Here is a 12706-nt window from a genome sequence, read left to right as displayed (position 1 = left end):
GATTTTTTTAAAAACGGGTTTCCGTGACATTGTTCTTTTAATATGAAAATAGCAGCCCTGTAATAAATAAACATCAACAGTAGAACTCGAGAATGAACGCATGGTGGTGGTGGGGTGGGGGGTGGGGGTCGTGGGGGGAGGGGGGAAGGGTCGGACACGATGTCAAAGTAACGGCAGGCGGCGCTTTGAAAATAGACTCTCTCTCCCAAAACGTCCTGAACCTTTTCATGTGAAACATGCAAAGGCTTAAAAATACACTCCCCTTCGCCCCACTGAAGTTTTTCTCTTTAAAAAAATATTATTCGCTCTCTTTTTGACACACATTCTTACTCGTTTTCATTCCCCCCGTCGTCCCCGTCCCCTCTCCCCCTTTCCGTGCGCCGTGGGGGGTTCGGGTTCGGGTTGCGCCCCCCCCCCACGTCCGGTACCACCGGGCCCGGTCTTAAGTAGGAGAAGAGGCAGTCTTGTCTGGTCCACAGGCTCTGACCCAGCAAAAATCAACCAGTCCAGAACTCCAGCTCAGTGACCGGTGAGTCATCCCGCCCCTCCCTCCCTCCTCATAATAACCACCACCCCCCAAAAGTCTGACCCCAATACCCTCAACTCAACGCTTTGTCTGTCCTCTCGGGATGATTGCATTAACACTGGAAAAGGCCCACAGCAAACACGCATACACACAGTACATACGTACACAAAACACTGGTTGACGCGCACACACACAGACACACACACACACACACACTCGCACACATGCGTGCTTGCACACTCGTCACATTCGCGCACACAGAAGCACTGCACTTTTTATGGTCAAGCTGGTGGCTAAGAAGACAAAGTTTGTTTCTTTTTTTCTAAATTAATTCACATATACTAATTGTAATAAGTCGAAGAGCGGGCGCCCTTCCTCATTTTTGTTTTGGTTGTTTTTTTTCAATCGTCCCTCTAAAGGCAGCGGTTCTCAAACTCTTTGAAGGACCCCCCCCCCCCCCCCCCCCATAACTCTGAGAGTACTAATGGAACCGAATGGAGCCGTTTTTTTGTGCACTCTCTGAGTTACAGACCCGTTAAGGGTTCACATTTTGGTTGCCTAACTATCAATCATTTAACCGGAGACCCACCCCCCTCAAGGACCCCATGATGAGGGGGGGGGGGTGGGGTCTGGTCTTTGAGAACCACTGGCTCTAAGAAAGCGTGAGTGAGGAGAGGATGGAGGCCCGTTTCAAGCGGAAGTGACACTGGGTTGCGGCGGTAGTTGTTGTTGTTGGCCGTTGGGGTCGTTGTGAGGCTGATGAGTCTGCGGTTGAACTTGAGGTGGTGGTGGTGGTGTGGGCTGCTGCTGCTGCGGCTGCGGCTGCGGCTGCGTCTGCGTCTGCTGCGTCTGGGCCTGCAGGCTCAGTCCTTGCTGGGGAGGGGTTCCGGCCGAGGAGGGGGGGGGAGCGCCGGCGCCAACGGCAACGGCGGCACCGCCGCCGGTCGACTGCGCCGGGAGCTGAGAGAGCTGCTCGCTGTTGGCCAGAGACTTCAGCACGGCGTTCTCCCTCTCCAGCATGGAGTTCCGCTCGAACAGCTCCTTGATCTGCTCCTTGAGGACCTCCACCTCCTCGCGCACCGCGTACATCAGATGGCTTTTCACCAGATCCTGGGGGAGAGGGAGAGAGAGAGAGAGAGGGAGAGAGAGAGAGAGGGTCAGTGGCGAGATAGCGGCTGAGAAGGAGTGTTGATTTTGACAGCACATTTTGATTTAGTTTTACTCATAGTCTTTTGAATCAAATTCCATTTAGTTTTAGTCATATTTTCGTCGTCTGAAATGTTTTACCGTTAGTCTAGTTTTAGTCGATTTAGAAGATTATAGTCGACTAAATCCACAGTTTATTCAGTCGACTAAAATGTATTTTGGCGGTGCCTTGATGGCGTCGTAATGGCTGACTTGGTTGCATGCTGAAAATAGCCGATCTACAAGCCCACAACGCGTCGCAGCGCGACACGTTGTGAGCTTGCAGATCTGCTATTTTCAGAGCGCAACACCCGAGCACAACCAAACATAAAATGACTTGTCTTTTTGTTCTACGGGATCTCTTCTCCACTAGTCCCTCACTAACATTTTAGTCTCGTTTTTTATTTGTTGATGACATTGTTAATATATTTAGTCTTAGTTTTAGTCATCGTAGCTTAGTTTTTATTTCGTTTTTATTTCGTTTTCGTCAGTGAAAAAAAGGTATTTTTCGCCATAGTTTTAGTCAACGAAATCAACACAGCTGAGAAGGAGGCGCTTGGATCACGTGCGGTTCATATGGCCTGTTTACGAGGTCTTTTGACACACAGCCGACTTTGACACAACCAGAGTAGCATAACAAAGAGGAACTCATGGCTTTCATCAACCACATGAACCCAAGTGCCCCTATTTCTGGGCGTGACGGGTGGACATTTGGCAAAGAAAAAAAAAAGAATGGCTTATCTACAAGCCCATAAACTGGTAGATAGGCTTTTTGTCCTGTGAAGAGATTTGGTGTAGAGGGAAAGGGAGACAAGTACAGACCCCTGGGGGACCGAATATAATCTACATTCAATGAATGGGCTAAACTGGGTTTCTGGGCAGAGCCAATACAAAGACTTTGGGGTAGTCCTTCGTATTGGGATGTTGATATGATTGGTTTTCAAAGCAGTAGGTGTAGGTTTGTTATTGGCCATAATCGCCAATGTTCACGCTTCTGGGTCGCGGACCAATTGTTATGGGAGTAAAAAAAATGAGTTTCCTACATTTAAAAATATATATATATTATTTCAAGACTTTCCTATAAATTACATGCCCAACATTGGCATGCCAGGTTGAAAGCGGTCAACATTCCTTTTCTGAAACATTCTCAAACAATGGCCCAAGACCAAACGCTATAGCATCAGTCACAAGAACAATGTGATCACTGGGAAAAGGGTTTACTCACCATCGCCTGTTCAATTTTATTATCGATGGCAACGACACTGGTTCCAGAGGCACTGTAAAACACAAATAAGATCACGTTACAATTAATGAAGTTGTAGAGTTAGTCAAAGAACATTTAGTCCGAAATATGACCAGTAAATGCTTGATAGAAAACGGTGTTCCACATTAGGGCCATCCTCAGGGTTGCCAGTTCTGCTTATTATAATTTCCCACGCAAGATCTTTTTTGAAAATAGCCGATCTACAAGCTCACAACGCGTCGCGATGAGCTTGTAGATCTGCTGTTTTCAAATAGCTGATGTACATGTTAAAGTGCTCATGTGGCCCCATAGTCACTTCTTTTGGGCTAGTTTTCCTAGACCTGGTTGCGCGTTTCTCTCACAGAATCTGGCAACACTGGCCCATCCTAATCGCATCCCCCATGGCATGATTTTTAGGCTAACGCGACACGTCATCCAGTCATTCAACACCTTTACACAACCAGTCACAAAAAAAAAGAAGGAAAACAAAAGCAGAAAATCAAGGGCAACATTGCTTTTTTGTTGTCGTTGTTGTTGTTAGAATGAAGGTGAGTACTCTGAACCAGTTTCAACAAGCAGTTGGATGCAAGCCAGGGCATAGAGAATGAACCCCCACATCCACCCCCGGCAGCAGCCAAAGTAATGCCATCTCCTGTGCATTAAGAATAGGCCTATTCTGGGTCAGGTCACAGAGTTTACACATGAAAGGAGAGAAGCTGCCATGCTCAGTCACAGTTAATACCACGTTGTCACCTCGACTACGGTAGTTAAAAGATTTAAGGGGCGATGTCATACTCGGCCTGTCGATCAAAACGTCTTGGAAGTGCTAATTCAATACACGTAATAATAACGTTAAACTTTATTTAGGCAGAAATAAAGTTAGTGTTTTATATTTAAAAATAAATCAATACCAGAACAAAATAATTAACACAAATTTGGGTAAAAAAAGGTTTGTGACGAAAAAAAAAAAAAAAGAACCATTACATTTCAACATACAAATGATGGAAAGGCTGTTTGACAAAACCAAGTAATAACACAAGGTTAAAATTAGAAGAAGGACACCCACTGTACTCAATGGGCAAGATAACCTACATGATATCTTAACCCATTAAGACCTGAAGCCGATTCTACAAATGTCTTCTAAATCCCAACAGTATTCTTTCTATATCAGTGGTGCTCAATCTTTTTCATGTCAAGGACCCCCAAAATGACATGTATTTGGCCGCCGACCCCCCATCTCAAAATATTTAGTTCAAGGGACCCCCCGGAAGCAAAGAAAAGAGTTAAAAATGTTCGCTTTAAACAATATAATATTCAAAGATTTGCACACATTTTCACGATTTTTCAAAAATAGCAGATCTACAAGCTCGTGCCGCGCTATGAGCTTGTAGATCTGCTATTTTTGAATAGCCAAAGTGTAAAATAAATGCTTCTTTAGCTCAAATCAAAAAGTGATACAGATGCGTTCCAGGTCTTAAATGGGTTAAAAGTCAAAACCACCTCCCCAACAAACAAGGGTTGCCTACAAAACATGTTATACCCGTCTTCTTGAGCTTATTACAAATAATAAAACCCCACACAAATATAGTTCACGCTGAAAAAATGCATGCAGGCAACAAGTAGTACTGTGGTAGGCTTATACAACACCATTTTGGCAAGCTCAGAGTCACAACGCATTCGCGCCGTGTGGATTCAGGCTCTTTGTAGGGTCAAGCAAGCGACCCCCCCGGACGGACGACATCATCATTACCTGCGGCGTCCCCTGTAGAAGTGCGACGAGACTATGATGGCCTCCTCGGTAGGGTAGCTGTGCGGGTACCCGGGGTAGCATGGTAGTTGATAGGAGTATGAGCACCGCATGGTTCAGGTCGCACCGCGGTTGGTGGTTCGGTCGAGGTTACCGTGTCGGGGGGGGTGGGGGTGGGGGGGGGCAGCCAGGCAAGCGGGGGACGACAGCAAGGCAAGCGGGAGAACGGTGCACTCTGGGTCTCTCTCCCGGGAGAAGTGGGCCACCGACCGGGAGCGGATAGGAGGCTCGGAGCGCACCGGAGGAGGAGCGGGGGGAGGGAGGAGGAGCGGCGACGGAACTGAAGTGAAGTAGGTCAAAGCCCCCGGACTACATTTATAGAAAACATGAAATGTGACCCCGGCGCGGTTGTAGAAGTCGAGTCATACTTGCTCTGCATACCACTGGCTCCTCTCTCCGCCCTCTTTGTAAATAGCGCTTTAAAACCAGAGTCATACTTCGACCGCGCTACGGTGGTGTGTGTCGAAAATACCAGACATGCAAGCCCACAAAGCGTCGCCTTCTGCGAGGCTCTGTGGGCTTGCATGTCTGGTATCTTATGACTTAAGATAAGGAGGAGGACAGAGTGCGCGTTCGACGTGTCAAATTGCGAGTGAGGCGGATTTTAATTGGACTTTTCCACGTGCCTTTTATGCGCAAAACGTGTCGGCTTATCGTGAACAACTATTTACACGACCCGGTCAGCGGCATAAATCAATGGTGACCGTGTCACCAAGACAGTAAAACACACATGCCTCGTCGCCTGCTTGTCATTTGACAGACGGTTGTCGAGAAAAAGCAAGTTTGGTAGCCCTATGTGGGTCTGACTCCCGAGGCCCTAAGGTTTCCTGTTTAGCCCATTAAGACCTGAGGCCATTCTTAAAAATGATTTCTAAATCCTAACAGTTTAAAAAAAAATGTTTTCAAGTTCTTTCAAAAATAGCAGATCTACAAGCTCATGGCGCGGCACTCGGTGCCGCGCCATGAGCTTGTAGATCTGCTATTTTTGAATAGCCAAAGCTTACACCATTCTATAACTATACAACTAGACCATGTAGCCTATTATTTCCAAAAAGCCAAAGATGCTCTCTCAAGATAATTATGTAGCTCCAGGAAAAGCGGAAACGCATTCTAGAAATACTAAGAAAAACTTCTTGCAGAAAAGCTGCTTGCCAACTATCTAGGGGAATTTTTAAAAGTTTCGACTGGGTTCTCATAAGGTCATCGGTGTAATAAATGAACGTGCAATGCAAAAATCGAATTAGTACATGTAATGAAGTCAGCAGAAATAATAACAGGGAGAATGTTTTGCCTCCCTCCTGCTGCTTGATTTTCAGGGAGCATTCATTCTTTCTCCCATGCATATCTCTGAACTGAAGCTCAGTGGGTGATAGGTCGGCCACGGTGCATGCGTCCTAAAAAACACCACCGCACCCATGTGGCGGGCAGTGGTACTGCACACAACAGGTCCTGACAAACACCTCAAGTCCCTTCACAACAAATGGGTTCTCAAAGCAGGGTCCAGGGTCCTTTTGAGGGGGTTCCCCAGCAAAAAAAAAATCAGGGCCAGTTTAACCAGTTTAACTATACTTTGTGTATTCTACAAGTTCACAACAAAAAAAGCTTCTCTATACTGTGGTCACTGGCACAAAACCTCTGTAACTCCACGGCCAAAATACATATCACTTTGGGGGGGCGTCCTTGACGTGAGCATGTTTGAGAACCACTCCTTTCACGAGACATTCTGTTCCTGAACATCCAATTTAAGTGTCCCAGACGAACGGAAGCTGATGGCTATCAGCAGCCTCTCCCTGCACTGTGCTGTGTTGCTGGTGCTGCGCGAGGGGGAAAAGGAATGTTGCCTCATACCTCCGCCGCTGTGGAATACCTGTCTGTCACTCACTAGTGGTGCTCCTTTTGTTCCCGAGAAACGCCTTTGATCAGAGCCACACGTCGGATGACGGGCAAACGCAAACACGTCACGGGGATCAATGCAAACGAACGCAGAGCCAAACGTTAAATAAAGACAACAACCGCAGTTAAGTTGTCGGCTTAAAAACACTCACAAACATTTAGTGAGACGGCACTTGCTCAAAAAGCACTAGCACGGCCTACCCCCATGGGTTGCCAGATCTGCTTATTATAATTTCCCCCGCAAGATTGTATTTGAAAATAGCCGATCTACAAGCTCACAACGCGTCGCGTTGTGAGCTTGTAGATCGGCTATTTTCAAATAGCTGATGTATATGTTAGAGTGCTCATGTGGGCCCATAGTCGCTTCTTTTGGGCTGGCTTTCCTAGACCCCGGTTGCTTGTTTCTCGCACAGAATCTGGCAACACTGCCTACCACCCACTTACACCACCCCCCCCCCCATGAATCTATTAGTTACATAAGCTGGGGGGTGGGTGGGGTGGGGGGGGTGGTGGCTGTGTAAACCTAAACTTCACCCCTGTACTAAAATGTGTGTTTAATTAAGACCAGGGCGTCACACACCGACCCTTTCCTATGTGTGGGGACTATAGGCTTTCCTGTGTCCTCAGGGAGTTCTCAATCAGTCTCTGACTAAGAAGAAGTCTCCAGCACTCCATACCATAGAAGCACGGAACTTGGGAGTGTGGGGGGAGGGGGGGGGGGGGGTCTCCACTCAAATACACCCATTCCTTCACCAGTTGTCCTCGACTGACTGACTGACATAAATGCATTTACGTTTCCTGTGTTTACTTCCTCCTACTATACAGAATATTTATGTTAAAGAGTAGAGAGAGACGGGAGGAAGAAGGTGGTAGGGGCTGGGAAACCAACTGAAAATATATCGAAACCGACATTTCAAACCAATAACCGACGACTTAACCCATTAAGACCGAGGCGATTCTTTAAAATGTTTTCTAAATCCTAACAGTTTTTTTTTTTCACGTTTTTTCAAAAATAGCAGATCTACAAGCTCATAGCGCGGCACTCGGTGCCGCGGTATGAGCTTGTATATCTGCTTGTATATCTGCTATTTTTGAATAGCCAAAGAAATCTAAAGTGACACAGATGCGTTCCAGGTCTAAATGGGTTAATCTTGCTCATGTAAGTTAACGAATAAAAATATTTTCAATGAATCGACGCTAACAAATTCGAATAGATTTCGACTAAACAGATTAGTCCACTTAACCCGATATTATACGGTACTTAGTTGCACAATGGTGGCGTACAAAAATAGAGAATATAGCCGAACTGCAAGCTCACAATGCGTCGAGCTAGTAGATCTGCTACACTTGTTTTTATAATCGTTCTGCCCTGGATTTGAACCCGGTTTCCTGCTAAAGTGCATGCTGACATTTTTTTTTACCATTGAGCTGATAGAGCCCGCCTGCTTGCTCAGGGGATACATTGAATCTTGACCACGAGGTAAAAAACTCTAATTGTCTAGGTGAGACATGACCTTTGACACGATCTAAAAAGGTCTCAATAGAAGAGCAGGGAGACCAAATACAACCACCCCAATTGTATTAACATACTCTACCATACAGATTGGACAACATTACTTTTATTCATTAATTAAAATAAAGTTACAAAGTGTCGCTTAAATGTAATTACAAAAAATCTAAAAAACGTTTGAAATAATCGTGATACTGATTTGAAGTCAGATCTCCCCAACCCTAGGAGGGGAATAATGTTGAATGTATGTCTACACTGAAATTGAGTCGTGTTACAGTCCTGGTTTGACACTAATCCTGGTTTTAATTGGACATTTTATGTAGCAGAACGCAGTCATTCTTGTCCACTTTAACCCTGGTGCCCCTATTTTGGGCAATTTGGCCAATATAGGTTTTATGTCATTATGGATAGCAAACATAGCAGATCTACAAGCTCGCAACGCATCATGACGCGACACGTGAGCTTCTACATAGGCTATTTTCGCCATTTGTCGTACGAACAAAGTATATGGGGCTTAACCCATGAACTCTTTGACTGCCAGAGTATTTTCATAAAGTACTCCCCCAGTGCCAGCGATTTTCGTGTTTTTTTTGTTTTGTTATTTTACATTCAAATCGTTTGTCTGGCTGCGGTTTTAAACACACACGCCAGATCGACCAGCAGATCGACCTCTCGATCACTCGCTCGACCCCCCCCCCAAACAGGCTCAAACAGTCCAAACGTCATATTCGGATATGGCGTTTTCGCCGCTCGCCGATCGGGCTGCAGATCGTTGGTATACACGACGACGATAACTGTTCGTCATCCAGACTAAAGAAAATAGAACTGGAGCTCTCCTTTCGTTTTTTATACCGTGTGAAAAAACGTGTTTTTCCCTACTCTGGCCTAAAATGACACTTTTCAAGCTTCTAGAGAACCGGAAACGGAATCTGCGTCATGAATCCGGATCCCGGTGAGTGTGAAGTAAACAGAAAGCGAAACTGATGGTGAAAAATACACAGAACAGCGTGATCACAGATTAAACAATGAAAAAGCTATCAGCGCGTCTAGCGCGTCGACGGCCGAAGTGGACAAACTAGCAATTGACTCGATAGCGCGCCGACGGCAGTCAAAGAGACCTGAAGCCGACTCTACAAATGTCTTCTAAATCCCAACAGCATTCTGAAAAACGTATGTTTCCATATCAGTGGTGCTCAAACTTTTTCATGTCAAGGACCCCCAAAATTATATGTATTTGGCCGCGGACCCCCCATCTCAAAATATGTTGTTCCAGGGACCCCCAGAAGCAAAGATTTGAGTTAAAAGTGTTCGCTTTAAAAAATATATGTATTCAAAGATTTGCACACATTTTCACTATTTTTAAAAATAGCAGATCTACAAGCTCATAGAGCTATAAGGATAATTCCTTTTAACAGGTCGTTCATGAAAGTTTCCAATGAGAACCTGTGAGCAATTAGGGTTAAGAGTCTTGCTCAGGGACAAATTTCATTTCATCGACACATATGCTGGCCTGGCCTGGCATCGAACCTGGGGCAACCAGGGCCTCTGGCTCCCTAGGCGGGCTCACTAACCACTCAGCTAAGCTAAGCTATGAGCTTGTATATCTGCTATTTTTGAATAGCCAAAGTGTAAAATAATGCTTTTTTAGCTCAAATCTAAAAAGGAGACACCCTTAATGGGTTAAGTGGTTAATATTGGCCCAGCGCTTGGTATTTGGGGGGGGGCTTAATTTGGGGGGTAATTAATGTCAAACTGCTCCAGACATGAGATGACCGGCTAATATTTTAAAAACGTAACATTAATTGTGGTGGCACCCGTGTCTGAATATAGAGGACGACCTGAATGCAGCGCGCTGTGGAGTAGAGTGTGTTCTCTATACCGAGGATCTCAAAATAACAGTGGGTTTTAGGAGAGAGTATGAAACCAACACACACTGAGCAGTGAGAGCGTGAGAGAGAGACAGTTGCATCTATGTTCCCGATGGAGAGACGCAGGGGGGGGGGGGGGGGGGGGGGGGGGCGGTCGGGGGGGGGACAGATGACGAGGAAGACTGTTTACTCCTTTTAATTAGAGATGGCTGGGAAACAAACACATAGAGGATGGGAGGGGACGGAGGAAGGGCAAAGACAGAAAGAGAGTGGTGTGGTGGACAAAAGTACTCAAATGTTTTACGTAAGTAATAAGTATCAATACTGCAATGTAGAAGCACTTCGTTACAAGTTAAAAGTCCGGTGTTCAAAAATTGACTTGAGTAAAAGTACATTTTTTGACTCAAATCTTTGGGATTCCCCATTACAAAATATTGGGGGTCCGCGGCCAAATACATAAAATGGATTTGGGGGTCCTTGACATGAAAAAGTTTGAGAGCCACAGATATAGAAACATACGTTTTTCTTTTTCTTTAAATGTAGGATTTAGAAGACATGCGTAGAATCCCCCAGAAGCAAAGCTTTGAGTTACAAATGTTGGCTTTGAAATATATATCTATATATTCAAAGATTTGCACACATTTTCACGATTTTTCAAAAAAAAATAACAGATCTATTTTTTAATAGCCAAAGAAATCTAAAAAAAAATGACACACAGATGCGTTCCCGGTCTCAATGGGTTAATGCAGGTTGCCATCATTAAAATACAGAGCTTATTCATTATGCTTGTCCCATCCGTGGAACTTTTCAGCTCCAGATTTGCCTCCCAGTGCCTGACGAATCTGCCAGCTGGAACCGCAGGACCAAGTTACGTGATGTTTCTGTCCCTTCTTTTATAATAATACTCCTTGGAGGAGGAGGAGGAGGAGGGGAGGAAAAACAGAAAACACCCCCCACCTCCCCGCCCCCCTTTTTAGCATCATCATCATCAGGACATGTGATGGGCTACTGGTGGGGTCTGTTGCTATGGCGATCGGTAAACAACAAACAGTGATATTATTCTGATTTATTGCTGCTATTTACACCCATAGCGTCTCTCTCCCCGACTAGTCTCCGGAGCAAAAAGGCTCGAATGATGAACGGCGCCCGAAGGTTATTTAACCCATTAAGACCTGAGGCCGATTCTACAAATGCCTTCCAAAAAAATCGGTAGTTCTCACACTTCAAATACCTTTCAAAAGAAATGTTCAAAAGTAGCAGGTGTACACAGTTCGAGTACGAGCTTGTGGATCTGCCGTTTATTGAATAGCCAATGCTAAAATCGGCACGTTTGATCGCCTGGAGCCAAAACGGAGTCGAGGAGCAGCTGATGTCGTTAAGTCATGCTGGGTTGGGTCGTTACTGTTCACTTAAAGCTGCACATGCACCAGTGGTGGAGAAGAAATACCTAGAGTTTTTACTTAATTAAGTGAAGGTAGCAATACCAACTATATAGCAACATAGCTACATAGTATAAAATAGGGCTTAAATTCATAATCTGAACCTGCAAAGTAACTAAAGTTGTAAAATGATTGTAATAGAGTAAAAGGTCACATATTGTCTACAATCTCAACGTTGAAATCGAGCCAATGTCGCGTACATGGCTCGATTTCGCGGCTCAAAATTGTACCCAAGTACAATACTTGAGTAAATGTACGTAGTTTACATTCCACCTCCTCTGTCAGCTGCACACGTGCATTCTTATCCACAGCCAACCAAGAAGAAGGGAATAGCAACTGGGATGAAGGCCAACATGGGTGGCTTCACGTTGGCCCCACGATTACGAACTCACGGTGCACTAGATTGAACAACTTCCCGAAAACAACTGGTACTGTGGGGGGGGGGGGGGGGGGGTAGCCAGGCGCGAGATAGCTAAATCTTTGAATATGTATATTTTTTAAAGCAAACATTTTATTTTTAACTCAAATATTTGCTTCTGGGGATTCCAAAAATGTCTTCTAAATCCTAACAGTTTTTTTTTTTTTTTTAATGTATTTGGCCGTGGAACCCGCATCTCAAAATATTCGGTGCCGCGCTGTGAGCTTGTATATCTGCTATTTTTGAATAGCCAAAGAAATCTTAAAATGACACAAGATGCATTCCCGGTCTTAAAAGGGTTAAAGAGCCAGGAAAGCTTGTAAGCCTGAACCGCTGGATATAAAAAAAAAAAAAAAAAAACGTGTAGCTGAACATCACAGCGAAAGCCACGTTTACAGTACCTTGCGGGTTTTACCTGCGCGTAAGACAAACAGTGTTAAAAAAAAAAATCACACTCAGTGTGAAGAGAGTGGTGCCTGTGATGAGTTAATTAGTGTAACTGGTTGCATCTTTGTGTTGCAATCAGCTGCAGCTGTTGAGGCTGCGCTCATACGGACACAGAGCTGTTGAGGCCGTGCTCATACGGACAGACGGGCGGACGGACGGACAGACAGACACACAAAGTCAGTCCTTGGAGTGGCTAGCACCACTCAAAAAAAAAAAAAAAAACGCTTCTGTTCGCGAGCCAGAGAGTCCCAGAGGGATAAAGGGCCGGGCTCACACACATCAAACAGCGGCGCTGCCATGGGTTGGAGCCGTTGAAAGCTTATCGCTGTCACTCATTGCACAACCCCGTTGCAAACTCTTCTGTAAAGTT

At 45.1% G+C, this 12706-nt stretch overlaps 1 protein-coding gene across 2 annotated transcripts in view; it reads right to left on the bottom strand.

Moving 5' to 3' along the window:
- Positions 1–561: 561 nt before the first annotated feature.
- LOC311046476 (TSC22 domain family protein 2-like) overlaps positions 562–12706 on the bottom strand; it is a 38244-nt gene continuing 26099 nt past the window's right edge. For both annotated transcript variants that reach the window (XM_084058816.1, XM_084058817.1), the window contains 3 exons: positions 2937–2988; positions 1009–1636; positions 562–960 (listed from right to left, as the gene is read on the bottom strand). In XM_084058816.1, coding sequence (XP_083914942.1) covers positions 1217–1636; positions 2937–2988 — 472 coding nt within the window. In that variant the 3' untranslated portion in view covers positions 562–960; positions 1009–1216. The remainder of the gene's footprint in view (positions 961–1008; positions 1637–2936; positions 2989–12706) is intronic.

This window comes from Gymnoscopelus microlampas (assembly GCF_963454915.1).
Source record: "Gymnoscopelus microlampas genome assembly, chromosome: 5".
NCBI classification, from domain to species: Eukaryota; Metazoa; Chordata; class Actinopteri; order Myctophiformes; family Myctophidae; genus Gymnoscopelus; species Gymnoscopelus microlampas.
The sequence above is the reverse complement of the archived record's forward strand: the minus strand, read 5'-3'. Positions and strand labels throughout refer to the sequence as shown.